The sequence below is a fragment of the Daldinia vernicosa genome, assembly GCF_022497035.1.
Source record: "Daldinia vernicosa strain CBS 139.73 unplaced genomic scaffold F5Y00scaffold_50, whole genome shotgun sequence".
NCBI classification, from domain to species: domain Eukaryota; kingdom Fungi; phylum Ascomycota; class Sordariomycetes; order Xylariales; family Hypoxylaceae; genus Daldinia; species Daldinia vernicosa.
This window is the reverse complement of record NW_025953966.1, coordinates 59,167-86,584: the sequence shown is the minus strand read 5'-3', so window position 1 is coordinate 86,584 and position 27,418 is coordinate 59,167. Positions and strand designations below refer to the sequence as shown.

The 27,418-nt window shown below is 45.8% G+C and overlaps 10 protein-coding genes across 10 annotated transcripts; 5 read left to right on the top strand and 5 right to left on the bottom strand.

Moving 5' to 3' along the window:
• Positions 1 to 1,341: 1,341 nt before the first annotated feature.
• On the top strand, positions 1,342 to 2,473 carry F5Y00DRAFT_254977 (mitochondrial carrier; the record flags this gene model as incomplete). The annotated part of the gene is made up of 2 exons (XM_048010237.1): positions 1,342 to 1,444; positions 1,656 to 2,473. The coding sequence occupies 2 exons, from the start codon at positions 1,342 to 1,344 to the stop codon at positions 2,471 to 2,473; spliced, it is 921 nt and encodes a 306-aa protein (XP_047861839.1).
• Positions 2,474 to 2,719: 246 nt separating this feature from the next.
• On the bottom strand, positions 2,720 to 5,253 carry F5Y00DRAFT_254976 (TIP-1 family-domain-containing protein; the record flags this gene model as incomplete). Its single annotated transcript, XM_048010236.1, has 4 exons — positions 2,720 to 3,139; positions 3,196 to 3,245; positions 3,299 to 3,587; positions 3,643 to 5,253. The coding sequence occupies 4 exons, from the start codon at positions 5,251 to 5,253 to the stop codon at positions 2,720 to 2,722; spliced, it is 2,370 nt and encodes a 789-aa protein (XP_047861838.1).
• Positions 5,254 to 6,347: 1,094 nt separating this feature from the next.
• Positions 6,348 to 8,534, bottom strand: F5Y00DRAFT_245197 (MFS general substrate transporter). Its single transcript, XM_048008943.1, has 5 exons — positions 8,188 to 8,534; positions 8,100 to 8,122; positions 6,964 to 8,047; positions 6,825 to 6,906; positions 6,348 to 6,758 (listed from the first exon to the last, which is right to left on the bottom strand). The coding sequence occupies exons 1-5, from the start codon at positions 8,375 to 8,377 to the stop codon at positions 6,596 to 6,598; spliced, it is 1,542 nt and encodes a 513-aa protein (XP_047861837.1). The 5' UTR covers positions 8,378 to 8,534; the 3' UTR covers positions 6,348 to 6,595.
• Positions 8,535 to 8,902: 368 nt separating this feature from the next.
• Positions 8,903 to 10,372, bottom strand: F5Y00DRAFT_245196 (galactose oxidase). Its single transcript, XM_048008942.1, has 2 exons — positions 9,208 to 10,372; positions 8,903 to 9,156 (listed from the first exon to the last, which is right to left on the bottom strand). The coding sequence occupies exon 1, from the start codon at positions 10,354 to 10,356 to the stop codon at positions 9,319 to 9,321; it is 1,038 nt and encodes a 345-aa protein (XP_047861836.1). The 5' UTR covers positions 10,357 to 10,372; the 3' UTR covers positions 8,903 to 9,156; positions 9,208 to 9,318.
• Positions 10,373 to 11,011: 639 nt separating this feature from the next.
• Positions 11,012 to 12,299, bottom strand: F5Y00DRAFT_254973 (longevity assurance proteins LAG1/LAC1; the record flags this gene model as incomplete). Its single annotated transcript, XM_048010235.1, has 2 exons — positions 11,012 to 11,407; positions 11,496 to 12,299. The coding sequence occupies 2 exons, from the start codon at positions 12,297 to 12,299 to the stop codon at positions 11,012 to 11,014; spliced, it is 1,200 nt and encodes a 399-aa protein (XP_047861835.1).
• A 395-nt stretch (positions 12,300 to 12,694) lies between these two features.
• On the top strand, positions 12,695 to 14,803 carry F5Y00DRAFT_159192 (uncharacterized protein). The gene is made up of 7 exons (XM_048004670.1): positions 12,695 to 13,212; positions 13,277 to 13,349; positions 13,413 to 13,528; positions 13,584 to 13,626; positions 13,678 to 13,859; positions 13,946 to 14,195; positions 14,261 to 14,803. The coding sequence occupies exons 1-7, from the start codon at positions 13,089 to 13,091 to the stop codon at positions 14,628 to 14,630; spliced, it is 1,158 nt and encodes a 385-aa protein (XP_047861834.1). The 5' UTR covers positions 12,695 to 13,088; the 3' UTR covers positions 14,631 to 14,803.
• Positions 14,804 to 15,848: 1,045 nt separating this feature from the next.
• F5Y00DRAFT_265087 (uncharacterized protein) lies at positions 15,849 to 19,348 on the top strand (the record flags this gene model as incomplete). The annotated part of the gene is made up of 10 exons (XM_048011751.1): positions 15,849 to 16,535; positions 16,592 to 16,600; positions 16,664 to 16,859; positions 16,914 to 16,957; positions 17,012 to 17,108; positions 17,160 to 17,899; positions 17,952 to 18,473; positions 18,538 to 18,669; positions 18,720 to 18,813; positions 18,870 to 19,348. The coding sequence occupies 10 exons, from the start codon at positions 15,849 to 15,851 to the stop codon at positions 19,346 to 19,348; spliced, it is 3,000 nt and encodes a 999-aa protein (XP_047861833.1).
• F5Y00DRAFT_245186 (prenylcysteine oxidase) lies at positions 19,077 to 21,456 on the bottom strand. The gene is made up of 3 exons (XM_048008941.1): positions 21,263 to 21,456; positions 20,454 to 21,067; positions 19,077 to 20,398 (listed from the first exon to the last, which is right to left on the bottom strand). Exons 1-3 carry the CDS (start codon positions 21,375 to 21,377, stop codon positions 19,421 to 19,423), a joined length of 1,707 nt encoding a protein of 568 aa, XP_047861832.1. The 5' UTR covers positions 21,378 to 21,456; the 3' UTR covers positions 19,077 to 19,420.
• A 1,951-nt stretch (positions 21,457 to 23,407) lies between these two features.
• On the top strand, positions 23,408 to 24,385 carry F5Y00DRAFT_272585 (uncharacterized protein; the record flags this gene model as incomplete). The annotated part of the gene is made up of 1 exon (XM_048013007.1): positions 23,408 to 24,385. The coding sequence occupies one exon, from the start codon at positions 23,408 to 23,410 to the stop codon at positions 24,383 to 24,385; it is 978 nt and encodes a 325-aa protein (XP_047861831.1).
• Positions 24,386 to 25,112: 727 nt separating this feature from the next.
• On the top strand, positions 25,113 to 27,347 carry F5Y00DRAFT_245184 (chaperonin Cpn60/TCP-1 family). The gene is made up of 6 exons (XM_048008940.1): positions 25,113 to 25,259; positions 25,319 to 25,413; positions 25,467 to 25,488; positions 25,555 to 25,791; positions 25,844 to 26,843; positions 26,904 to 27,347. Exons 1-6 carry the CDS (start codon positions 25,218 to 25,220, stop codon positions 27,131 to 27,133), a joined length of 1,626 nt encoding a protein of 541 aa, XP_047861830.1. The 5' UTR covers positions 25,113 to 25,217; the 3' UTR covers positions 27,134 to 27,347.
• The last annotated feature ends 71 nt before the right edge of the window (positions 27,348 to 27,418 follow it).

Below are 27,418 nucleotides of genomic sequence, written 5' to 3'. Positions count from 1 at the left end.
CTCAATATGTCAACGGTAGAGCAGCAGCTAAATACCCTGATTTTAGGAATGCCAAAGTATTGTGAATGATAGAGTCAAGTGAACGACAGAGCCAGGTGATAGCTTGATGTTGGCGAGATTATGGAAAGGATACATAGTAGCTGGTGGGAAGTATGAAGATAATTTTCAAGAGGATACTTTGGCTCGGTATTGGGGGGGCTTGCTTGTTTAAATATAAAAGAGTAAGTTAAAAAATAGTTTACATCCTGGAAGGCGCCGAGTAGCTATAAGATTTGATATTGTTCAATATGCAGTTGCCTTGAGGTGGACTAATAAGCATGGGAACAAGTTCGTCGTTTCCCGAGAAACTCCAAGCTAGCTACGGGAAACTATGGCTATACGCACTAACAACGTCCTTTGCTTAGATGTCTCGTCTAGGACCATAGCACATTATAGAAACTCGAAGTATGATCTCTCGTAATAAAAGTCTTCTCTTTTTCCTAGACTTGGCTCTAGTAAGGTAATGCGCCGATTTATGATAAGTTTACACCGGAAAATGAGTTTAACACATTGCTACATGTATAAGTTAATGTATGACTTAGTTATATTATTAACTGCCTACCTATTTATGAATACACTTTGAGAACACCTCAATAAGATATCAATTTTGGTTCATCAGTTTACTCGATGTGAAGTTCTGTTATCTTGATATAAAATCGTACCTTGGATAATATACCTGGTACCTACCTATTTATGTATTGGACTTATATCCCCTTGACTGGTATAAAACAGCAAACCCACTATTTTCATTATCGATACATCAAGATTGGCTAAAGGAAGTATAGACTGGTTGCGTTGGACTTTACGTACTTTACCGAATAAGGTTTTTGCTGTTTTATGCCAGTCAAGGGGATACGACTAAGTGCCTGCGTGCTTACCTAGCGCCTACTAAAGGTACTATAAAGTACACGAATCGCGTCACATTCGAATAGTAGCACGAGCCTGAGCGTATTTGGACTTGGACCCCTCCGCTATCGATAGGTAACCTCCATACGGAATAGGTACAATACAATACCAATTCTTGGAGCCCCACCAAAACGATGCTCTGATAAGGTGAATCCGATATCTCTCACCTGAATCTTTGCCGTTTATTGTTTACCTCATCTCATCTAATCTCATCTCCTATATCGGCCAAGTTCATTACATCCCGTCTCGTAGTAAATCGTCAATCGCAAACCAATTAAAACTCAAAGTCTAATTGGCTTTCTATACGCGAGACGTGGCTTGTTCTAAGCGATATACGAGAACTTCATAGGAGGTATTTTATTCCTCGGGGTCGATTATATTGTGCGCGGGGCCGGGATGGGAGACGCAGCTCAGGACCTCGACGCCAAAGGCGGTGCTCTTGACACGGCAAAGGACTTATTTGCAGGAGCCGCCGGAGGAGTTGCCCAGGTTCTTATAGGTAGGTCATTGTTTTCAGCTTTATCTCATTATAGGGCTATCTGTTATAATGATTGATGAAAATAAATGGTTGGGATGTCAGCTATCATGGAAAAAAAGGTCAAGCTTTGACAAACCAAACGGTCATAGCCACGAAAGAGAGAGACAATGTCCCAAATTCATCCACATCAAGGTTAGCTTAAACATCCGTCCTCATCGCTAACCCTCCACAGGCCAACCCTTCGACATAGTCAAAGTTCGACTCCAAACAAGCACAGCATACAAATCCGCCCTCGATGCCGCGACCTCTATCTACGTCAAAGAGGGCCCCCTCGCATTCTACAAGGGCACACTAACCCCTCTCCTCGGTATTGGAGCCTGCGTATCAATCCAATTCGGTGCTTTCGGGTACGCGCGGCGCTACTTTGAGGCCCGGAATGCTGCCTCCTCCTCATCATCTTCTTCCAAGGACCTGTCCTTCGGGCAGTACTTCGCAGCCGGTGCCTTCGCCGGCGTCGCCAACTCCGTGATCTCGGGGCCCATCGAGCACGTGCGTATCCGGCTGCAGACGCAACCCCACGGCGAAGCGCGCTTGTACTCTGGACCTCTCGATTGCGTGCGCCAGCTGTATTCGCGCGGCGGCGGGTTGCGTGGCTTGTACCGCGGCGAGGCGGTGACGATTTTGCGTGAGGCCGCCGCTTATGGCACGTGGTTTCTGACTTTCGAGTACTTGATGATGGCCGATGCGGCACGGAACCGCGTTGACCGAGCCGAAATCCCGAGTTACAAGGTTGCGCTGTACGGTGGCCTGGCTGGTGAAGCCCTCTGGCTTGCTAGTTACCCTTTTGATGTCGTCAAGAGCAAGATGCAGACCGATGGTTTTGGCAGCGAGATGAAGTATAAGACGATGCGGGACTGCTTTGCGCAGACCTGGAAGGCTGAGGGCGCACGGGGCTTTTGGAAGGGTATCGGTCCCACGCTACTGAGGGCCATGCCAGTCAGCGCGGGTACGTTCGCCGTGGTGGAGGCGACAATGCGTGCTATCAGTTAAAACGCAAACTTAAGTACCTACCTACCTGGTAGGGAGGCAGGTAACTAATTAAGGGTAAGGAGGTTGAGAAAAATCTGGGCTTAGGTCATATGATAAGGCGTTGGGCTTCAACCAAAGATGCGTGAGATAGGGGGTTTATCACGATAGATCTCATTTGGGAGCAATTCAACACTTCGCACTTGGACCGGTATTAGAGCGTAAACTAAACTAGATTTAGAGACCTATAGAAGGCAGACGAAAATTTCTCTATTCGCTAGTCTCGACACGCCTCTGTAGAATCTTCCTAGCGTTTGCCGGAGTGAGGGATTCTATATCTAGTTCAGCCAAAAGTTTCTTGGCCTCGGCATTATCTGTGAATGCGCGATCGCTCGCTTGTTGGAGAGATATGGCCCCGTCAGTGGCTTCTAGAGGCAGGTTTAATAGCCTTGCACCGTCTCGTAGTGTACCAAGCGCGAGCGAACCATCCGGGATGTGACGGTCTATCAGAGAAGCGATAGCCTCCAGATCCTTCGCGAACTGGGCAGCACCGACGGCTGTGAAACTTTGCGCTATAAGCACTGTCGTCCATATTGTATCCTGTAGTTTCTCTAGCGCCTCCCGCCATACCCTGCGATAAACAGCGGCACTCAATGCAGAAGTAAGGAAGGTAAGATTTCGTTTGAGTATCTAGAGAAATGTCAGTCACAATTTTGTGTACTCATGGTTCATAAGTAGAGTTCTACCTTTAAAGGCTCATCTAACTCTGGAGTTACAGAAAGCTGGGAAGTGTCTACTGAAAATATTTAGCATGTTGAGTGGCGGTAAATTTTGAATAATAGAGCTTACAGTGGGCATCATCACTAATTGTAGTCCAATGAGCCTTGGCGAAGTACGGGCGAAATGCTTTCTGGTGAGAGTCAATCAACGCTGCGACTAGGTATTCCTCGGCGGTCTTTCGGCGGCGAGCGTATGCCGCGATAGTTTCATCGAATAAGATTCCACTGTCACCGTCGGAGCCAATATCTGCTGAGGTCTTATCTTTCACATTTTCATAACTCATTCCGGTGGCAATATTACCATCGCCATTGGTCTGTCTAGCCCTCGTTTGGAGCTGCTCCCACAAGGATACGAAGAACTAACCAAATCAGCAAGGGATTTACTATATATGCGCCTGGGAAATAAAAACTTACCTCCTCGTTACTCCAATCCTTCAAAGTAGCAATTATATGGTCAGAACTGCCCAAGACCTTGCAGAGAGTCTCAAATGCCCCTGTCCCTTCCAAAGCGGCGGCTTGTTCCCTAGTTACGCCATGTAGGGTACGACCCAGAGTAGAGGTAATTGTATAGTATGCGTCTAATGAATCCTTGAGGCGGTCATGGTAATCATCTAGAATTTCAAGCTGAATATCGATGAGGAACCGGAGTTTATGGGAGAACCTGCGGACTCGCTCATATTGAGACGTGACAGACTTTAACAAGTCCGTCACTCTCACTGCACCAAAGGTTGGCTTCATCTTACCAACACCGCTATAATCATAATCAATATTCCGAGCATCCGGAGAGTTCATAATTACGTGGTAACGCTCTAGAGCAAAATCTTTCTCTGCTTTGAACCAATTATCAAAGTGTTTTTCGAGGACTTCCGACGTCAAACCGGCCCAGCCTTGATCTGGATCACCGCCGTCGTAGTTGAATCTTGATCGTATCTCATCGTCAAGATCCATCAGCTGTACCATGAGACTACTTAAAAATTGTGGATTCTTGAGACCGTGTTGGACCAGAGTATCTATCTTCTCTCTCATCACAGGTAGCAGCACCGTGATGAGAGCGCAGGCGGGGTCCATGTAGACTGATAAGCCATGCACTTTCGTATCTTGAAATCGGGACGCCAGAACGTAGCCCACGTTGTCTCGGAAGAAACCCTCCCATTTATCGATTAGCGCTAGGAACTGAGGCACGCAGAAAGTTCCGAATGACTGGGGGCCGCTTGTTGCGTTGTTACCCATGAACTGGAATTGGAACCACAGGATGAAAGGTTTTGCCATAACTTCGAAGGGTAGTAGCGGAACTACTTTTTTCGAGTAGATGACCTCAGGCGCCTGTAAGTCGATGAGCTTCTCGAAGCATTGTAGCCATTCGGTGTCCATCTCGGCACCGGTATCAATTCCTTGGGGCCAATTGCGCTCCTTCAGAACATTTTCTAGCTCCTTAGACATAATATTCTTCATCTCGTCCCATAGATGCTCCGTAGTTCCCTCGACGTGGCTCACGAGATGTGTGGCGGCTTGATCTGCTGCTCCCTGTAGCTCCCTCAACCGCATGCTTAGCTTCTTGAGTCTCGAGTATGATTGTAATGCGGCTTTAGGACTCTGGGGAAGATGAGACCGTGCCTCAACTCTTAGGTTCTCAACATCGTGTAGTAACGAAACGTATTGGTGGGCGAGCTCGACCTTGCGCAGCTGCTTCATGGGTTGCTCGAGGCGTCGGATGGCTTCATCGGGTGCGCTGGACTCGGCAACTATCTTTAAGCGCGCATCGATGCTCTCCTGGAGAGCGTTGAACTCATTTATTGATCTGGCGATCCCCCCTTGGTGGTCCTGGGCTGCGCGACGAGCATCTTCAAGCTCCCTAGTGGCATCGTCGAGTTGGGTCTGGAGTTGGCTACGTTGAACTTCTACATTTGCTATTAGACTATCGAGGTTTTCAAAGTCGGTACTGGACTGGAGCTTGTCGTCAAGGTAGTCCTCCAATCTAATATCAGGTATTTGGGAATAAGAAGGCGTCGGCGCATTTATAGCCATGGTTATTGTTCCAATATGTAGGACTTAACATTTAGTGTTGACCAAGTCGCAAAAGCCCAAAGCTGTCAACATGTTAGTGTCGTATGCATTTAATAGCATGTATTACAATCAGAAGATATTCGAATATCCGTGTATCTAGGTACCTATCCGAGTGTATCCACTTAATAATACCTAATGCAGTTAACCACCTAGGTTAGAGTACCCAAGTACCAGGTAGGTATGCATTGCAAACATTGAGATGATACATGTACGAATGTGTATTAAATGCTATATTAGTAAAGAAGTATATTAGGGACTCATAGAAAGTTATTTAAGAGCGAATGTTTTTATATTGTTCATCGCTATTCTGTTGGAGTCGGCAGATTTGCAAAACCCCTATTCCCCCTTATTTTACCCTCACGACTTAATATAACTTCGCCGGCTGTGATATTACGGCATCAAGATTTTGCAATTGACTTGAAGCTGCGGGGATCGGGGATCCCTTAAGGAACTCAGCAGAAACTAACTAAAAGCCGTTAGGTGATCTCATTATTCAGCGTCCCTTGGTTGTCGTAAAACCAGCAGACCAGTGATGCCCCGCGCCCCTATCTCCAACGGCGATCGATTACCCACACGAATCATCTAAGCTTTATGGAATATGACGGCATTGATTCAGATGAAATGCCTGTTCTAGATATACGAACCTAGAGTCAACCGTGGGGAGCCAATTAGAGACGGCTGGGTTATCTTCAATAGGAGAAATGAGTCGCCAGTGAGACGAGGGGGAATCATACCACGGAGAATATGAATACACGCCATCATCTTGATATCCATAGCGGCCGTTGACCCGTCACCAACAACAAAGGAGACACAAAGCCTAGTCTCTACTCAAATATTCGCATGTTGCTCTTCAACTCTACATCGAACGCCTATATGTATATTATCTCAGTTTATCTTAGCGAAGTGCACTCTGAGCTGAAGTATACTAGCCATGGCCGGAGATGAACGTCGGAGATCGTTTGGAATAGGAGGTGCAGGTAATATCCGTATGCGCCATTTCCTTCTTCGATTATTTACGGATGGTCCAGACTCACTAACGGCGCTATAATACTTAGGAACACGGGAGGAAGCGATTGTACGCGACATGAGTTCCATCAGCGATGCCGTGAAACGCCGTAGAAGTAGCCTTATGAGCCTGGGCTCTATTTCTGAGGAGGGCGGGGAAGTGAAGTCATCCAAGTTTTCCACGCGCTTCAAAAACATATTTGGCTCACACACAAAGTCATCAGGGATGACGAAGTAATGGCAGAACTGTCAACTACACAACAGAGTAATAGTTGCCATTAACTGTCTTCATTCAACCTTACATGACGTATCTGAAATACGGGTTCTCCTTATCCGTGAGATCTTGAAACGCGAGTTTGGATCTCTCGGCTTCGTCTTCTACCATTGCGGATTCTTTCTTTCGGTTCTCACGCTTGAGCACTATGAAGAGGGCTATTGAAGCTAAGATGGTTATGCAATAGCTGTGACAGAAAAATTAGAAGGCGACTAAGGGGATGGTAGGAGATGACGAGAAATTGCACACGAACCATATGATGAGCCCAAGCCATAGCTCGGGGTAATGAGATGCTTTAGTCTGACTCTTGATCAACTGTGGTCCGATGATGTTTCCTATTGAGATACGGGTGAATACATGGGGTCAATAAATAATTAGTTGGGGATTCATACCAACACAATATGCGACGAAGATAGTTGCTGAAGTAAAGCTCTTTTTAGTGTGCCCGGCGACGTTGGACATTCCAATCGTGATAATCAAGCTTACCACGGCGCCAAAGGTACCCGTAATCGTATAACCCACTACGGGCGCTGCGGCATGATATGTCCACTGGCTCTTCCAGATGATGGCGCAACCTGCTATGACTGGAAGACAACAGATAATCAACATGAATATGCGAATATTTGGGTAACGCGACCCAAGCCAGCCTGTGAGTAGAATTGCGATCAAGCATAGACCTCCTAGTGGAAATTGGAAGACGATAGACTCTAAAGTACTCCAACCGAATGTTGACACAATTAGAGGACCAAAGCCGGAGACAGCACCATTCACGGTATAAGCTGAGGCCATCATGATAGCTATCAGCCATATCTTGACGTCAAGCACAGCCTCCTTCAGTTGCGACAATTTGAACTTGGTACAGCGAACGCCGGTTTGACCGTATCGCAGTCTCTCCACTGCGGCGAACCTCTCGTCTTTAGTCAAGAACCATGCCGACACGGGAGAGCTCGGGACGGCAAAGCAGAATAGACCGAAAATAAATGTAAGACATCCAGCTAGGAGATAGATGTATTGCCAACGACGTAGACCGCCTCCTGTTATCTGGGCAAACCCATAGTTAAGAGCACCACCAATAATCGTCCAGAGTCCGGTCGAGGAAAACCACCAGCTCTGTCGCAGAGATTGTTCTTGCTGCGTATAATACCCACTGACGATGCACATAAACCCCGTCGGAATGATACTCTCAATGAAGCCCAGGAAGAAGCGTTGTGCATATAACCCCTGATGGGAGGTCACCGCAGCAGTAAGCATGCAGATCAAAGACCAGAGCACAACAACGCCTCCGAGAACACGTCCCGTCTCAAAGCGCTGTAGAGCATATGACATGGGGTAAAGCCCTCCCAGCATACCGAAATAGAAGATGGACGTTGCCCAGCTGAGCCGCGACGTGTCAACCGCGGGTGGGTGCCGCGGATCCGGGACGCTGAGCTTCAAGTCTGCCGTCATGCCGAATAGGGCTGCAGATCCCAGAATAGCCTAAGATTGTGTAAGTACTGGGGTTACTGGAATAGAAGACGCTTGGTGCTACCTTGTCGTAGTATACGAGCCCATCTTAATATAAAAGTTAGCCGTATGTTGTCGAGAAATGAATAAAACATAAAACGATCAAGACTTACAACCAACAGTCATAGCTGGAATAAAAAACCAATCGATCTTGCGAACGGCACGCCGGACGACGACGGGATCAACCGTATGTTCTTCCTCTCCGACCATCGCGATAGCGACATCCTTGTCGCCGACTGACTCCGTGTCGACCGGCCGCAATGCAGCGGCGGGCGCATCTCGTTGTTCGGCTCCCTTCTCCATCGTACCGCCGTATGATCAGCCGAGGGTTTAATTTTTCAACGCAGCGAAAGGAACATGGCGAGAGACGATAAAATTTGCTAAACCTCTCTCGTCTCCGTTCGATCGCGAAAGTCACTCTCGCTTAGACTAGTGCGGATAGCGAGGATGCCAAGCTGGCTAGGTTAGTATGTATGTAGTTACTCCCAGGTCGCTTTAGTTGAGGGTGCTGGTCCCCCCCACGTCGACAATTGCCTCATTGCTGGCAGGGCTGTTCTAGGCCCTGCTTAGCCCACTAGGAAAACAAGGCATGTTTTTATTACATAGGCTCTTATTAGAACCTACGATTAATGGATTGAGAAGTAAATTTCTATTATTGAAAGTCCGGTCGTGTATGTAAGATTCGGTAATGAGGTACTATGTAGTCGAGAAGTAAGACCAGAAGAATTGGAATATTAAGTCTAGGATCGTTAAGTACCTACCTACTGATTTCATAATTAAGAATGAATCAGAATAGCCATTTTTAAAGATATATTTCATAATTAAGAATGAATCAGAATAGCCATTTTTAATTAAAGATATTTTAACCCCCAAGTCATATTTTCATATCGCAAAAGCTCCAATACTTTATTTAGTATAATTCAGTCTAAAGCATAACTGATTAACATCTCGCCTCTCTAAAACTAACAACTTCTCTTAGTTCTCACTACCTAAGTTAACTAGACAATATTTACGGTTTACTTATAGAGCCTTTCTACTCAAGGTAGCTCGGAATTATACATAGTATCTATATAAATACCTAGGTAGGTACATAACGTTTCTTAAATCATAGTTACGACTAACAATATCACTAGGATCGGACAAGATCTAAGTAATAACTTTGATTTTATAAAAGCATACTGACATATAAATCTATTTCACACCTTAGAAGTCCGCCCGATTCTTCCCATAGCCTTGATAGGATATCAATGACTCAGTTCGAATGAATCAAACGTATCTACTGGTGCCGATCCCATGGCAGTACCACCACCCGGGATATAGATGCGACCGTTGACTGAGGCTGCTGCCGTACCATGCCTGGGGTGTTGCATCGCCGGTAGCTTGAACCATACATCGTCCTTCACACTATAAACTTCCGTTTCGTTGTATACACCGTTGGACTCGGGTGCTGGATTGCCTTCGCCTCCGAAAGTTGCAATGCAATCACCGATGACGCCAACCGCAAGTCCACCGCGGGCAGTAGGCATTTCGGCATGAGCTACCCATCCTTTCGATGGCGGGTTGAGATCGAGAGACCATGTCGTGTTACGCACGTTCACTTGCCCGTGATCGCGACCGCCAACAACGTAGAACTTCTGGTCTATGACTGCTCCTCCGACGTGATCTCTCGGTGCAGGAATGCTTGGTAACGTTGTCCATGTTCCCGTTTCGGTATCGTATGCGGTAACTATATCAAGAGTGAGTTGATCGCCACCAATTTCGAGCCGATCTAACCCTCCAGCCAAGTACACGATATTTCCCGATATTCCTACAGCTGAAGCACCACGGCCTTGTCCCTCCGGCATAGGGGGTAGGGCCGTCCATGTGCGTTCAGCGATGTCGTAGACAAAACAGTCGCGTGAAGACCGCCACACCATATCCGATCCATTTCCCGTGAGACCTCCGAGCAAGTAGATTTTATCGTTAACAGCAGCGGCGTTAATATGGGTAAAAGCCTCCGGGATTGGAGTGAGACTTTCCCATGTGCCTTCTTCAAGCGAGTAAGCCTCGAATGTGTCTCTCGACTGGATCGCTGGTATGCTGGCGTTAGCGTTAGGTGAAATGCCGCCCAGAAGGTAGATATGAGTATTGGTCGCTGTAGTGCCGTGTTCCTGAATGGCGGCGCCATTACCAACAGCCGGAAGATCTGTCCATTGAAACTTAGGTGGTTGCGGTTGACCGATAGAGGATGCTTCAACCGATATGGCCCAAGGGAGGGACAGTAACACTGCAGATGGCTTCATGTTGTATTACCCTTGGATGTTATTGTAATGGAATGTGTGATGGATATGTTGATGAACACATGATTGATACTATGTTGGATAGCTACTTATATCAAAGTAATTACGTAGCTGGATGCCTCCAACCCGTCCGTCCCGGCCGAAGTCCATAGTGGACAACCTCCGTGCGCCACACAATCCTTCCGGGGATAACCCCCGCATGTTCTAATTCCGACCGACTTTTTCGGAAGACGTGCACCTGGCTACCTTGTTTAAGCCGAGGGACCAGTAGTTGTATGACTATCACAGTCTCTAGCCGGGATCGATGGCATATTCAAGTATCAGCGAAGACGTGAAGTTAATGTTGATCCTTATGGAAACGACACCTTAACTTACATATGGACCCAGAAACATCTTGGCATTATAATACTACTTCTATGGCATTGGTATTTAGCTAGGACATTTAGGTAGTTAGCTTCGTAGCTAATATTTGATTGGCATACTATGGTCATAGTATATCGGCATGCCTAGGTACCTAGGTATGCTTCAGCGTGGGCAGACTTCAAGCATCGAGACACGTGGAGGCTGTGTATGATATGACCCGCCTTTCGCCTTTATTAAGAATATTTATATTTCGGAACCTCTAACTACTCGTTTAATTGGCCAGGAGAATGTAAGTCTAGTAAGAAGTGCCTTTTATCAAATTTCCATCCAGTGAAGGGGCCTTCCCGCGTGCCTCGTTGTCAGTTTCCGGCGCTTCATCTTCTGACCGATCATCCTTCGCGATTCCCAAGAAGACAAACCTGTAGGCGTTACGTAGAAGGCAGTATAGCCAGAATAGGTTCAAGGCCTGAAGTGATGCTAGTAGAACAAACGTGACGATATTTGACAGTGGAGATTTGTATTGCTCGGTTTCCCAGTCTAGTTCGTAAGGTCCGATTGTGCCGTATTCGTTAAATAGGGAGTATATGATGCGGAGGTTGATGTAATGCCGTAAATAAGTCCATATAATTATACATAACCCGAACGAGTGTCCTTGATATGGGCTATTGATATAGTTCAACGACTTAGATAACTATAGGGTAATAAATAAGTTAGCTAAAAATCTTCTCAACAACCTTGTAGAGAATGCGAAAGAAGGGCACGCGGCTTGATCAACTCACAGCTAGGAAAAAGTCGCTAATATCGTGTGTGGTATAGACTGCAATGCCCATATACGTGAAGTGAAACCTGTAGCTTAGACCAATAAGGGCTATGGTTACAATATGGTGACCGACGAGTTCCTGAAAGTCCTTACGTCTCTGTTCGAAGCCTAGTAGCATGACTAGAGACTGTTGTACCCAAAACGCGGCTTGAAATAAGTAATAAAACTTAATATTCGCGTTATGAGTTTTATGCGGGAAGCCTTCGTACATGCCTCTCGTATTGAAATACCACACCGGAGTCTGCTTCATGCAGTACATGCCGAATGGCCCCATGAACGCGATATAGAAGACTATATACATCTGTTCCATGAACCTTAATTGCTTGCCTCGCGATTTAATACCGAAAATTCGAGCCAGCGGGCGTAGTACCTCGTACATGACGAACTCGCGGGTGAAGGACAGGAGTATGGTGTAGAAACCCACGAAAGCGAGGTCCCACGGCCCTTTACCGTACTGTGGAGAGCCGTCAACATCATCTACCTCGTAAGATAGAAAGAGAAAGTGATGAATAACGTTAGAGTTTGTCGGATTGGGAGCGTAGAGAAGGAGGGTCGCTAACGTGAGCACCAGCGGTAAAGTCCACGACCGACGCAGGAGAGATCGAGACTTTCTGCGTTTATGATAATGCTTCTCTGTCGGCCAGCTCGCATGTCCATTCCGAGTTCCTAGGGAAAGTTTCGGTGTCCCATTTCCGATGCAAGTGTCGCCCTTCCTACGTTGGCGCGAAGTATTATTTTGCGCTGGACTAAGATGGCTATCCATGATCGTGTCGGTTAAGTCAATCGACCCTAATAATGACCGTGAATTCAAAGATGTAATAACACGTCAAGATAGTATCGAGTAACACATTCTTCGTCGCCATTTTATTTGCTCTAAATGGGAGCAATTGGTTTGTGATAATGTGCCCCTTTAGCGACTCATTTCAACGCGTCTCTCCGACGGACACCGCTCGGCGCCCGCGGATGGCGTTTTGTTTCATTCCCCATGCCGCTTCATCACGGGGATAGTAAAGTGCAAAACATAGGTACCTGCCTGGTATCTAAGAAATAACATGTCTGAATCCCATGATTCTAGTTAATTGAAAATTAAGTCAATTTTATAGAGTGCATTTGAACTAGAACCCGGTGTTCTGTATCTGCATTCATAAGTGAGTGCGGCCAAAAACTGAACATGAGGTCTTTGCCGCGAGCAATATTATATTATTAGGAAGAGGTACAAATAAGAAGTCGCATATAAAATTATCTTCAAAACAGCCAAGGAACTGGATTCATTATCGGAATATTATCCTCTTTCGTCTGTGTGCTTTTCAGCTGCAAGCAAAATGCCTGTTAGCTGTTTAATTACAACCCTACCTCCTATCAAACAGCCATAGGCGTTTGCTATGGTGATTACGGCGCATATTGGAATCGCCAAGAAAAACCCCTCCCGCAATCATCGCGCAACCGATCCGTAAGGCTCCGGCAGAACACAGGATTAGATGCTGATTCTTTTATCTTACCTCAGTTAACCCTAGTCGACTGTCGAGCGCAGCAGGTTAAGAGACGATTTAAGATGCCTCAACTGCCAGCAGGAACTGTTGGTGATGCCGTAGGCGTGCTATTGTTCACGTTTGTTTGCTTATTTACCAATATTCTCCTCATATGGCTTTACTGGATCAGTCATGAGAGGCTAAGCTGTGAGCCCTAATGATCCCACCAACGCTCTGAAATCCAGATGCATTCTAACCAACCCCCATGTAGATGTGGCCTTGATCGCGTACTTTGGCCTACTATGCACCATGAGTAGCATCGTGCAGCAGATATATAATTACGCGTAAGTTTTCTTATGAAGGTGATAATTGTCATGTTAGGTAATTATAACAACTCATCTCACTAGTTTATGGGATGATCTCATGTGGGCTCAGCTTTACTATATCAAAGCGAACTATGAGAATGCCGATGTTATCTTCAACAATGGCAACTTTGGGTTCATGCGAGCCCTGGCAGTCATCCGTACGCAATAACATCTAACGCTTTTCTTTCAAATCCATATACTGAAGCCACATAGGGCTGTTCTGCTACATCATAGAGTCGTCTTACCTGATGACATAGTATGAAACATTCTCCGTTCAATATGCCGACGATACTAATGCTGTGACTAGTTCAATCCACATGGTTTTGACTATTTACGGTTACTGGGGAACACGACGATCTGCCGAGAGAGTCTACATTGTGGCCAGTAGGATTGTGCCTTTTGTGCTAGACATCATCACCATCGGGCTACTTCAAACACCGGCAGTTCAAAGCAGCTTCCTCGTATACATGGTCGTAGCTAATGTACAAGGTATGTGCTTTTTTTTTTTTTTTTTTTATGTAAAGAAAGGCTTCCCTCGACTACTCATTGATTGAACATAGACTGATTCTGTATAGCCGTCGGGAGTTGTGTAGTTGGAATTATAGCCATATCCATCATCGTTTGGAAATACGTTAACACAAAGCTCTCCTGGAAGTATTTACCACTCTCGCGACATTCCAGACGATGGAGTCTTCCCTTCAGGAACTCTGCGAGCTCAGAGAGCAATTCTGAACCACGTCAGGGCCAAGTAACTAGGACCTTGCCATCGGTATTTGATAGCAACTGGTTGGTGTTCCGACTCTTCACTGCCATCATTCTCATATCGTAAGTTTCTTGATGTCAGACGATTTGCCAGCCAAGAAGCTTTGCTTACTTACAATTGTGCCAAGCGCATTCATAGTAGCGAGCATAGTCACTCACCTACCCCAGCGCGACGATGTAGCCAGGGACGCTCAAGCAGATCAGCCCGACCTAAGTGCAGGACGCGCTAGATCGAACATTATCGGATACGTATATGGAGTGACACCCGGATTGGCAATATGGATAGTATTTGGCCTTACTCGAACATTCCGGGAGATTATGTACGAGAAGTTCGTTCCCAGGAGATGGAGAACAAAACAGCTAAAGCCCCTACCATCGCCCGGGAGCCCATGGAATGCTGCCAATGAAATGCATCATACGGATTATATATCGGGACCAAATATGACGCGGGCTGCGATAGGAACCGAGTATCGGCTAGATGATATGCATTGCGCATAAGGGTCTTTATCACCAGAGCTGACGATTATTCAGTAAAGAGAAGATAAGGGATAGGGGTAGCAAGGGGTAGTTGTCTCCCTAACCCCCCTTCCTAACTATCTATGGATATTGATGCGATCGATTTGACTTAGGGATTTAATAATGAGGCTACAAGATACTCTTAACAAGCTGAGGTACATAATACGTGATATGTAAATGGCATCAAAGCCAAGACGAAAATAGTAAAAGTTAAAATACCGACTTTCGTCAACGGGTGTCACGTAATGAATACTGTATACCTTAGGTAGGGATATAAACGAATCTCGATGAAACACAGGTTCTCGTCGTTAACAGTTTCTAGGAACTTCACCCCCAAGCCAAGTAAAGACACCAACAATAGGAGGGCTATCGAATAGGCATAGTCATTTCAGGGGTCAAAAAGGGATTTCAGCTGAGGATCACGCAGCACACTATTGCTAAATATGTCCTCCACCCTAAGGCAGGCTGGGGGGCCCAGCCGGCTATATGCCCACTGGGAGGTGTTCCTCGGACAGGGGGGATCCAGCTAAGCACTTACCTGCATAGGTATGTATATGTATATCTTATGCAAGCCCATTCGCCGATTCATATCCCGATAGAGCCTCCAACTTCCATGACCACCTTCAGCCGCATCGATTAGCATAGCCCACCGCCCAATATTGGGGAACAGTTCCCGGCATATGCCCGTTCCTCGTTACTCTGACTTCGTTCGGTGTATCTATAGGTAGGTAGGTAACTAACATATCATTGGCTAATCGTTCAGGTCCTCCAGGCAACTCCGATGCGTGTCAGCGCAAAATGCAAAAATGAAGTCTTCGTTCACGTAGCTGCCCGTAAATTCTTAAGGTATCTCGAAAACACCGCTTCTTGATTAGTGTTAGGTACTGTTCATCGATGCATATCCTCTTCCGCTGCTATAGGGTCGGGGTTACCATGCACGTCACCGAAGCAATTGATGACATATAGGTTAGGTACCTAGGCACGGAGTACTTGCTACACTTATGTATTAGAGGTTTACCCCCAATGTACCTATAGAAACTTGTAATGGAGTTGCCTCTAGACCGTGACTTTGGCCCCCAACGGCTCATTTCTCTATAAGAGATTCTTTCTCTGTCTTAGGTAGTTATAGTTCCTTATTTTCTATGTATCTAAGAAGAATTATTTACGCTTATTTACCTGGGGCCCGTATCTGAATCCAATATGAGCAATAATGCTGTTTCCAAGTTTACCTGCCTCAGTTCTCGGGAGCATGGTTGCGACATTAAGGATCACTTACTTCATTATTTAGGATGTCTTAAATTTTCTGAACGAAAAGAATTCTTCGAGAGCGATTGCAGTATCTGGAAACATGAATTTCAACATCAAAAAGAAGTTCTTGGAAAGACGAGCAATGAGGCAGCTGAGATTATCAATCAAAAGAGGACATCTTGGAGAAACGACTGCATACGCGAATTAAAACGCATTGAATTTCTCCGCCGGAAACTGTCTGAAGACGAGAAGGATAATCACTTGGTAGAGAAGGTTGTAGAAAGTCACGACGCCTGGAATGAGTCCCATCTCAATATCGAACGCGCATCAAATCAACAAGACGATGACAGAGGCGGTTCATCGTTACCAGATGGCTCATCGTCATCAGATGGTTCATCATCGTCAAATGAGGAAAGCAATGAGGATTATAATCCAGAAAGGGATGTTACTGTGCCGATAATTCAATTTAATGACGGCCGACCTGATCAAATGGAGAGTCGTGGGGTGTGGAACAAGTTCCCAAATCAGAAGACGACCCTTGATTACTTGTTGAACAACAAAGACAATCTACTGCATCGTAGACCCCCCTCATCTCATCAGCTCATCAGATATTTCCACATCCCGTCTAATAATATGGATGTAAGTTATAGACTGCACGACATTATAAATCAAGCTCTTTGCTAATTGTCATATAGTGGATCGAAGTAAGGGTTTCTTTCGTTGATATACATATACCCCTAAGTTTTACACCAACTAACAGCCTCTAGCGAGCCATTGGGAGATACTTCGACGTTGAAAGACCGGACTATCATGAAACGCGTCGTGAGCTAAAGAGAAAAAAGAAGACGGAAGCTTACATGATCCTTCGTGACGAGTATTGGCGGGGCCAGCTACATGGCGGCCAACCTCACAGCCCAGCACATGCAAGGCATATGAAGCCGCTGTGCGCAACAGTATCATCTGGTAAGCAAATAATGTAATCCTTTCTACACTGGATTTGAAGTAACATTATTACAGATCCAGAAAATACCAAGCGCCTTCACAAGAATATGGTCCTCTTTGTAAGAATCTTTTGGAATCATGAAGGATCCCGGCAAGCTAACGAATTAATTTAGATGCCATATCTTCACTGGGATACTTCGAGGAAAAACGAGCAGTTCACGATGGAGATTGACGGGATCATGGCAGCCGCTCAAGAAACTGGGCAGAAATGTAAGGCACAAGAGGAAATCGAGGATTTAAACGAACGGCTAACAATTCCAGGTGACATTTCACCGCCTACCAAACAGTGGAATTTTAAGACGAAAGTCATGACTATGAGAAAACTTTTAAGGGTTATGAGGGAAAGGGGGTTAATTAAGAGTAGTCTCGAGGTAGACGGTAATGGTCGGATCAAAGTCAACAATCCCTTAGGTCAATTTCTACTTGACGCCGCGAGACTATACGAAGGAATTTCAAACTACCGAGATAAGATGCTACTCCGCCGATATATCACCGCCGATCCTCCTCTTCATCCTCGCCGTACTCTTGACCAAGCTTACCATTGGACACTTAACACAACATGGGAGCGAGACCAGGATCAAGTTGTATACAGGCACACCACTGCAAAACCAGATTGCTTTCATAAATATGATCCGGAAACCAAGCAATGGAAGGAGCATGTCGATTTCAAAATCGAGAAAGACTGCAGAGAATGCAAAAGAAATATCCAGAAGTTATCTCGCGTTGTCATGGTGGATCAATTGTGGATGTGGATTCTAGACGCCAACACCATTATTACCTGCTTTCCGAAACGATATGGCTCGAATAAACAAGACAGCTCGGCCGTCCACAAATCTATCAGGGTTCGTATTCAGGATACTGACCCTGACCAGATCCGAACTGCCTTTGACTTGGGCTTAATTATCATTGATGAATGCATCAATACCTTGTTTAATCAAAACAAGACGGCCGGTCGACAACCACGGGTGATTGATGCGTTCTCTAAGTCAATTGGAAACATTGTGAGTATTGTAGCCTTACGTTGATCTATGCGGATTCTAATTACACTGGTAGATGCACAAGCAAACAGTGGCATTTGAAAGGTTATGGCGTTGGACTGAGGATGCCAGTGAAATTTACAAGTCTGATGGGCATGGGGATGCGTTTGGACTTCATGTGGCACTTCTTGATATCTGTCCTGAAGGTCGGCTTGAGCGGGAGATCAAGGACATAGTCGAAGAGTTGGATATTATGATACACATCACCAAGGTTCACAAAAAAATGCTCTTGGGATTTATTGCTAATGCGGAGTGCTTATTGGACCCCCTTGGTAATTTCGGCGGAAGCGAGAAACGAAAAATGATAGGTCGCTATCTCCGGAAAAAGTCTGGAGACGTGCAAAATGATCTTGAAGAGTACAGAGATCCAAAAGAGTATAACGGGGAGGTTGACGAAGCACTGCGCAAGAAGTTTGAGAAAAGACACGACGACTACGATTGGTTTAAACTCAATGCCGATGAGCTCTTAGAGACTATCATCGGGAGGATCGATGAACTTGAAGAGTTGCGCAGTACTGCTGACCGTACCGCTGAAAGCGTAAGAAAAAAAACTCCTTTCAATTGGAATTTCGACAAGGTGGATTAGCTAACATTGGATTTAGGTCAAGGACCTACTGGAGCTGAAGCAGCAACAGGCCAGTGTTGTCCAGGCGTGGCAGGGCATGAAGCAGTCAGACGAGACCATCAAGCAGGGAAGGTCGATCATGATGTTTACGCTTGTGACGATCATTTTCGTAAGTTCAAGCACGATTTTGCCTAGTTAATACTCGCTAACGATATCTAGCTCCCCTTATCGTTCATGTCCAGCGTTTTCGGGATGAATAACATGGAGATTAGCAATGAGACTTGGTCTATACATAGGGAATTCTTGTATATGTGTAAGGCATCATTCCTACTACAGGTACTCAAACTGACATAATCTTGGAACCTTCAGTCACTATTTCCGCCGCAGTGATTGTCTTCAGTTTGCTCCTCGCCTTCGGTAGCTGGATTCGTGCTGGCTTATTCTACCTCTGGAAGAGGTTGATTATTGCATTTGTAGTGAAAGCTGGCATATATAACCTCTGGCGCGATGCCAGCTGGCCCAGCAAAAAGTTCCACGAAGAAGCGAATATATTCGCTAATCGCGTCAAAAGCAAGGCTAGGGAAGTTCATCTAGCAAAAAGATTCGAAAAGAAGCGGCGGGAAGAAGAGAATTGTGCTACAACCGAGCAAGGGGGTGCTGGGAATGGTTCATTACCTGAGCACGGACAAGAAAATGGCTATTCTAACGGTCATACAAACGGCCATTCTCATGGAGGTTCTTCCCAGCAACCAAATAAGTCGACCGAGCAATTCTCCTCCCGGTGGATTTGGAATAGACTTCGCGGGAGGGGTGACAGGGAAGAAGATATCGAACGCTCGACTGTGTAAACGGATGGGCAAGTTAGAACAGTAGTGTCATTAGTCAATTTGCTATAGTATGATACTCGAAAGATACATTCCCTAAAGTTCCTCCGTATCCTCGACGGGCAGATTGTGTCCTGCCGCAGTCTCATTCTGCCACTCAGATAAGACTTTCTGGGAACGTTCTCCCTCATCATTAATAACGCGTAGTTTACTTAGGTAGTCGTCAGCAATAAGTCGCGCGACGTTCATGCCCATGAGCGCGCTCGTCTCCATGGTAGAGATAAAGCTCTCGATACCCGACGTGTAGTACAGCCCGTCCCCTAGGATGGGGTCCTGGAACGTGACGCGGGGGTACTTCTGAGGATAAGGGTGGAAGATAGTGGGATAGTACCACGAGATGGGGTCGAGAACGGTCGTTGCGCCCTCCCTGGTGTCCTTTTCTTCGTCGTCAATAGGTCGAGTGAACGTATCCGGTACCTGGACGCCTAGCAATCGGGACAAGAATTCAGGTGTCACTTTATGAGGCGAGAAGATCTTATACACATACTCGGCATTATGTGTCTTCGGGTTGGTAACCACCTTTACTAAAGTCGCGGAGAAGAAACCGGCGCTGCCAGCCCCCTCCGGTCCGGGCTTGGCTTCATCATCTTCGCCTAACGTCGTGAGCACGGAAATAGGCACTGTGGAAGCAGGCTCGAGGTTGAAGAACTCTGCGCTGAACTTGTAGGGAGATGCGAAGAGCGTCACATGCAGCTCGACATATGGGATAGAGTCCACAGGGTGAGGCATCACATTATCATCGTGGCTAATCCCGCTGAATTGGTACGGGGTTGCGATGACAACATCATCGAAGGCAGCTGGGTATGTTTCTGCCTCATCGTTAGTAGCACCGGTAGTTGAAGTCCGTATTCTGTATTTCGGCGACGCTGAGCCAGAAGCACTGCTCTTTTCCTTGGTGATCGCAGTCACAGTTGAATTCAGGGAGAGATGAGCTTTAGAGTCCGCCACCATATTAGAGAATATCTGCCAATTGCCGCCGGCAACAGCCACTGCCCCTTCAGGGGCCATGGCAACCTAAAATCGAAAATTAGTCTCATCTAGTCCACTTAGAGTTGTTATGAGAACCTACCATAGTGCCTAGGCCGTGTATATACTGTAGGTTTGAGGCATAGTTCACACGGGTACTTGCTTGCACGATATCATGAGCAAACGGCCCATCAAGCTTGTTTTCCGCTAGAAACTGTTTTCCAGTCAAGCCCGTTATCTGTACAAGGCCAAGTTCATACGCCCTGGTTGAGAGAGATCTGAAGGGGAAGTAAGGCGATTGGTAAAGCTTCAAGAAGGATCCTACGGTTTCTTGCACCAGCCGATGAGTGTAATACGGAGCGGTCCCGTACTTCCAGAAGAGCTTAGCAAGGTTCCACCAGCCCCAGGACTCCGAGTCTTGCGTGTAAACGAAGCGCTTGCCATCCCAGATACCAAGCAGTCCCTTCTCATCCGTTCCCGGCTCAGTAACGAGTAGGTTGAAGTCCCTGGTAGCGTTATAGAGAATGTGGTTCACCTCGACAAATATAGAGGCTCCCAGTTCAACTGGACTGAGAGGGTCATCGTAGACATTTACTGTGAGAGTACGGCCACCGATGTGGTTAGTTTTCTCAAAGATGGTGATATTGACATCGATGCCTTCCTGCTGGGCATATTTATGCAAGTGGTAAGCCGCGGACGAGCCGGCAGCGCCAGCACCTAGCGAATGTGTTAGTAACAGGGAAGCAATATGAAATTAATCGTCTCGTAAAACAGTTTCCCTGGGGATAATATTGATGGTCTATTTTAAGTTTAATAATGTCATTTCATGAATAAATGCTAAATTCGATAGCTTCAATGTTGGGATTATCATATGCTGGGCTGTGAGATAAAGGTGATCTAATTCCAACTTACCTATGATCGCAACTTGCTTCACATGTTGATAGTCAACATTACCGGCGCCAGCAGCAACCGCAAATGGTGATAGTAAACACGCCAAAAAAGATGAACGTGCGAATAGGAAATGCATTGTTAACTTCTTATGTATTTGACATTTTTATGGTGATAGAAACATCAGCTGATGGATCAACAAATTGAGACGGTGAACGTGAACGCGCAGGCATCCACCATCCATAATGTCGAATGCACGAGCCACATTGTCATCATTGTGGCTGGAGAAAGTCCCCTTATCCGGATATTGCAATATACGAGCTAATTCCCCCTTTTCTAAATTATTGGCCTTTTATAAGACCGAATTTAGTACGACTTCCATTTGATGGATAGGCAACAACACTGCAATATTTTGGACTTGACCTTACAAAAGATTAATATGGTAAATTTTCGATTTTAGTTTTGAGACAGATAGATTGCTTTAATGGATTCATACTTCCAAACAGACTCGTTTAATCGTAGACAAGCGCTACAGTCACTACATTAATTATGTATGGAGGAGTCATGGACTACATCTAGGTATCTAGGTATATAAGTGATTGATAAAACTATACCACACCTATTTCCTTTTATTCTGAGTTGTTAACGACAGAAGTATATTGGGGGATTTTGGATTATCATAATATAGGTAGGTAGCTATTCTTAGTTTGCTATTTTCATACAAATTGTTGGCAGGTGGTCCACGTCACGATCGTGAGTCACGGTTACAGCATCAAGGGAAGGAACGAGGCCCCAGGGCTGGGTATATAAATAGACAAGGTCCCGTACATAGTTCTTTTAGATTCAACAACGCACCTATAATACAAGACCAGTTCCACACAAATACTTTAAATGTTCCTTTTTCAGTAACTATAAGTACCTAAGGTACATATTTATTTATATATAAGAAAAGTTACAAGATTAAGAGGTAACTATATCAAGCACTTGCATTAATCTTTCCTTGGGGAGTACCTAGGTAGGTAGGTATATAGCAGAATGAGCAGGTCGTCACTTCCGTCATTATGAAAAAGGGGCAGGTAAAAATTGAAATTGGTGGGGGAAACATATCACCACCTGGCCGCATCAGATAGTCAATCATAGGTACATATGTATTGTTGACGGCCCGTCCTGCTCATTATCAGAAAATATCAGGTAGGCGCGTCTCCACCTGCACTTGACTGGTTTCGATTGTAAGGTACCTACCTACCTATCTAAGTCATGCTATCCACTACTATCACGAACTCTTCCGTCTGACACACAACTTTCTCTTTCCATAAATATCTTGGTCGAGAGCAAAGCTGACCAACCGCCCAGCTTCACCTTCCCGTCTTTGCGATTTACTGTTTTAGTTGTCACTATATCAGCAACTCAAACACTCCTAACGGCTCTAACGTTTCTTCAGCCGGTATCAACTCTTTGTCAGCCGTTTATTTACCTTAAACAGTTGTCATTGAGGCCTTTCTGAAACCCATGCAGCAGTTTCTGTTACCGGGTTTGGCTTAATTAATTTTCGCACGCGTCGGATCTGGGCAGCACTTTCCATCACTATCAATATTTTTTCTATTCCTCCTGGCTTTGACAAGTAAGTCTTGTCAATGATACGTTCTTTCGCTTGAAGTAGCTTTTCATAAAAGACCAGGGACTAACCAATACTGTTTCTACCATATAGGATGGGTCCTCCGCATAAGATGCGTCTAAATGAAAGGCCAACGGTCGTAATCATTAACCAAAAGCTCCCAAAGAATGCTGATGGAACGCATTCCAGCAAACACGACATTTCACCTTTTTTTACTCATATTCACAATCCACTTCACCAACAGGAGGAACTAGCATATGCCATGCCTGTGATAGCTCCCCAATGGGTTATAGAAAAGAGACGCGTAGAGGCAGAGGGACGAAAAACACACCAATCCTTCCATCTCTTCCCTTTTCTCCCCTATGAAATCCGGGCAAAAATTTGGGAAATGGCTAGTACGTACCTAGCATTGACTGTTTAACTTCCCTTCTACCGCTTGTTTTTACCGTTGTTTTCTCCTTAATCTTCAATTTTCGTGGAGATATCCCGCCGAAACCATGCATAAGATCTCTTAAATTATTACCTATTGAAAGAAATGATTGCTAACCTCTATTATGACAGTGCCGCAAGGCAAAGTTATCTATCTTCATTCACAGAGTGATTATTTGAAAGATTATCTCTTTCATTATCCTTCGATCGGTATTCCGGAGCTATCTTTAGTTTGTTCCGAATCTAAGAGAATTGTCTCGAAATGGGGCATGGGTTTGCTCTTCTATGCTTATGACCAGCCACTCCACTGTGAATGGTTTGACCCCAGGCGAGATTCAATTTACATCCCGAGTATTCATGTCTTCAAACTATGGCATGGGTGGAAAAGGTGTATGGGTGGCGCTACCGTGATCCTCAACGTTCTTGAAACGGTTGAAGACCAGTATTGCGGCCACGGGCCAAGTAAAACCTTTACGCGGTCCATACAGTCAGGATACTTCAAAGATGTCCGTGCCATCGACCTCGCGATGTTAACTATCAAGTGTGAAGCTGTCCACTGGGATGAAGAGCATGATGCCTACGGAGAGGAAGGCCGTGTTGGCGTCGTGGGACTAGATGATAAAAGGCTCCCTACGATGCTACGTCCTATTTTCAATGACATCCGCGGCAGTTACAAAGATAGGATGGATTTACTACGAAACATGGCTCATAGACGCCCCTCGTGTTTGCTAAAACAACTCCATGACCAATGGGATGGTGACTTGAAGTTCTTATTCGAGGAACAGTGGCTCATCTCACAGTTAAGAGCACCTGACGCAAAATATTTTGGGCAGCTATTTACCGGCGTCACATTCGGCTATAAGGGCAGGCGGCGAGCATTGAACCGAGAGCACCATGTCATACGCAGACTAATCGCTGAGATGCCCGAGATCAGACCGGTTATTGTTTTCGACAGAACTCCTACACCGGTTCCAGATGACACAACTGGGCCGCGTCGGTGGAGTAATAGGGACGGTCGTGATGGATTGGAGGTCGTTTCTAATCGTCGAGGTATGGTTCTGGCATACGATTTATATGAAGGCCGTAGGTCTCAGTATAGCTAAGATTACCTACTTGGCACCGAAGCTAAGTGACGCCAACTTCTACGTATACGGGACTGTTAAGGGGTTGAGGGAGTTGGGCCGAAGCCGAATAAATACTGTCGACCGGCGTCAGGATTCTAGATGAGACATCTAGGACAAAGAACATGCATGTATATACGAGCCATGGGCTCGCCAGATAGGTTAGAGTTCCTCGCGGAACAACGAAGTCTTTTCCATGCTGTTTGGTTCCACCTCGTGACAACCGGGGCCTTAGATTCGAGATTCGAGATGTGGTGGTTTTCTCGGAGAGTTAATGCTTAACATGACGACTTGCGATGATAGGTAAAAACCATTTCTTCACAATGCGTTGCGTTAAATCAGGTACCTAGTCAAATGATGAATTTTATATTTTATATTAAACAGTCCCTTTGGAAGAGCATTGAAGATGAACCGGATAGACCGATATTATATACGGATTATAATGATATGTATTTAGAAAGGAGGTCGTGATAGGTGGGGTCTCAGATACAACGGCTGGCATCTTACCCCACCTATTTCTTCTGGTCGGTGCATATGTGGGTACTACCTACCTCATAGATGTATCTGTGTACTACCTACGTGGGGCAAGGCTGCCATGAAACGGATTATTTCATATTAGGCGTGCGAATGTACCTTGTACTACCTAATGAAATAAGGCTATTCCGTACAAGAAAAAAAAGTTGTCGGTGCTTTCTTGACCCGCTTCAAGCTCCCATCTCCCCAATAACGCTGAGTGCCCCTCGACGACGATAATCACAAATTTCTACCTGAACCCGACACTTTCATACAGCAACTTTTATTCCGTCGGGTCATAATGTCTGCTGCTCAGCTCCTTAATCCCAAGGCCGAATCTCGGGTATGTTTTATTAACCAACTTTCTTACATATGAAGCAATGATATTGACTTCTAGGCAAGCGGCGGGGTGAAGCTCTTCGAGTCAACATCAGCGCGGGTGAAGGTTTACAAGATGTCCTCAAGTCCAACCTGGGTCCTCTGGGAACTATTAAGATGTATGTACAGCTCTTATTTAATTTTAAAAGTAGCTGCTAATGTTTTATGATAGGCTTGTGGATGGTTCTGGACAGGTACGAGCTGAGCTGTCTTGACGCCATATAAAACTATACGACACCAAGCTGACCTTTACCGAATAGATCAAACTAACAAAGGATGGAAACGTCCTATTGAGAGAAATGCAAATACAGAACCCGACCGCAGTTATGATCGCCCGAGCCGCGACAGCGCAAGACGATATCTGCGGAGATGGAACAACATCGGTAGTTTTGTTGGTGGGAGAGCTTCTAAAGCAAGCAGACAGATACATCGCCGAAGGATTACATCCCCGAATCATAACAGAGGGTTTCGAGATTGCGAAAAACGAGGCCTTGAAGGTATGCTGCTATGTCCATTTTGCATAATCCGTATACTTAATTATTGTCATAGTTTTTGGACTCCTTTAAGCTCCCGAAAGAGGTTGACAGAGAACTCCTCCTCTCCGTCGCTCGGACGTCTCTATCTACCAAACTCAATGCGAACCTTGCTAAGAAGCTGACCCCCGATATCGTCGACGCCGTCCTCGCTATTTATCAAGCGCCTGCGAAGCCGGATCTACATATGGTGGAAATCATGAAGATGCAGCACCGCACCGCTTCAGATACTCAACTCATCCGCGGCTTGGTCCTAGATCACGGTGCCAGACATCCTGATATGCCCAAGAGACTGGAAAATGCGTTCATCCTGACTATGAATGTTAGCTTGGAGTACGAGAAGTCGGAAATCAACTCGAGCTTCTTCTATTCTAGCGCGGAACAGCGCGACAAACTAGTCGAGAGCGAGCGTCGATTCGTGGATGCCAAGCTCAAGAAGATTGTGGACTTAAAGAAGGAGGTTTGCGGAAATGACCCCAAGAAGAGCTTCGTCATCGTGAACCAGAAGGGTATCGACCCGCTTTCCTTAGATGTACTCGCCAAGAACGGCATTTTTGCTCTGCGAAGAGCCAAGAGGAGGAACATGGAGAGATTACAGCTTATCTGCGGCGGTGTCGCGCAGAACAGTGTCGAAGATTTGTCTCCTGACGTGCTCGGCTGGGCTGGCTTGGTATATGAACAGCAATTGGGCGAGGAGAAATACACCTTCATTGAGGAGGTGAAGGATCCTAAATCCGTAACGCTAATGATCAAGGGCCCGAACGCCCACACCATCACACAGATTACGGACGCGGTTCGGGATGGCTTGCGAAGCGTTTACAATATGATCGTGGACAAGAGCGTCGTCCCCGGTGGCGGTGCTTACCAGGTCGCTTGTGCCGCTCACCTGAAGAGCGACGCCTTCAAGAAGACGGTTAAGGGCAAGGCCAAGTGGGGTGTTGACGCATTCGCAGATGCGCTCCTAATCATCCCCAAGACGCTCGCTGCAAATGCGGGCCATGATATTCAAGACGCACGTATGTATTACACTTACCCTTCATAATTAACTAAGCTTACCTATACTAACGCTATTATAGTTGCTTCACTCCAAGACGAGCACGCAGATGGCAACGTTGTCGGATTGGATTTGGTGCTTGGCCAACCCATGGACCCTACTTTGGAGGGTGTCTACGACTCATTCAGAGTACTAAGGAACTGCGTGGCCTCTTCATCAAGTATCGCATCCAATCTCTTACTTTGCGACGAAATGCTCAAGGCACGCCAGATGGGCCGACAAGGTCCAGGGCCGGAGGGTGCAGAGGAATAAATGAGTGAACAAAATGGGCGAGCACGGCTTTACTGATACCACTGTACGTTAGACGCAAAAAGGCGTTGTTAATAGAAGTGGACGAGTCGATCCGTGTATCGAACAGAGTACACATGATCGTACCGAGACCGTGTCTTGATCGCATCAGTGATAATCGTAGTATATGGAATAGGAAGCCCGAAAATCACCAAGCCGTTGAAAAATGCTTACCTCCTATCTATTTCATTATACAGCTGAAATCATATCTTCATAGTAACGTAATTAAGGCAGGTAGGTAACTTCATT

Coding starts and splice junctions, on each gene's coding strand:
- F5Y00DRAFT_245197 (XM_048008943.1), bottom strand. CDS start 8,377: ATGGAGAAGGGAGCCGAACAACGAGATGCGCCCGCCGCTGCATTGCGG. Junction 8,123..8,187: donor TCCAGCTATGACTGTTGGTT/GTAAGTCTTGAT, acceptor TTTTATATTAAG/ATGGGCTCGTATACTACGAC. Junction 8,048..8,099: donor GGCTCGTATACTACGACAAG/GTAGCACCAAGC, acceptor ACACAATCTTAG/GCTATTCTGGGATCTGCAGC.
- F5Y00DRAFT_245184 (XM_048008940.1), top strand. CDS start 25,218: ATGTCTGCTGCTCAGCTCCTTAATCCCAAGGCCGAATCTCGG. Junction 25,260..25,318: donor ATCCCAAGGCCGAATCTCGG/GTATGTTTTATT, acceptor CTTCTAGGCAAG/CGGCGGGGTGAAGCTCTTCG. Junction 25,792..25,843: donor CGAAAAACGAGGCCTTGAAG/GTATGCTGCTAT, acceptor TTATTGTCATAG/TTTTTGGACTCCTTTAAGCT.
- F5Y00DRAFT_159192 (XM_048004670.1), top strand. CDS start 13,089: ATGCCTCAACTGCCAGCAGGAACTGTTGGTGATGCCGTAGGCGTGCTA. Junction 13,213..13,276: donor CAGTCATGAGAGGCTAAGCT/GTGAGCCCTAAT, acceptor ACCCCCATGTAG/ATGTGGCCTTGATCGCGTAC. Junction 13,860..13,945: donor GGTCGTAGCTAATGTACAAG/GTATGTGCTTTT, acceptor GATTCTGTATAG/CCGTCGGGAGTTGTGTAGTT.
- F5Y00DRAFT_245186 (XM_048008941.1), bottom strand. CDS start 21,377: ATGCATTTCCTATTCGCACGTTCATCTTTTTTGGCGTGTTTACTATCA. Junction 21,068..21,262: donor GAAGCAAGTTGCGATCATAG/GTAAGTTGGAAT, acceptor CACATTCGCTAG/GTGCTGGCGCTGCCGGCTCG. Junction 20,399..20,453: donor TACACGGCCTAGGCACTATG/GTAGGTTCTCAT, acceptor TTTCGATTTTAG/GTTGCCATGGCCCCTGAAGG.
- F5Y00DRAFT_245196 (XM_048008942.1), bottom strand. CDS start 10,356: ATGAAGCCATCTGCAGTGTTACTGTCCCTCCCTTGGGCCATATCGGTT.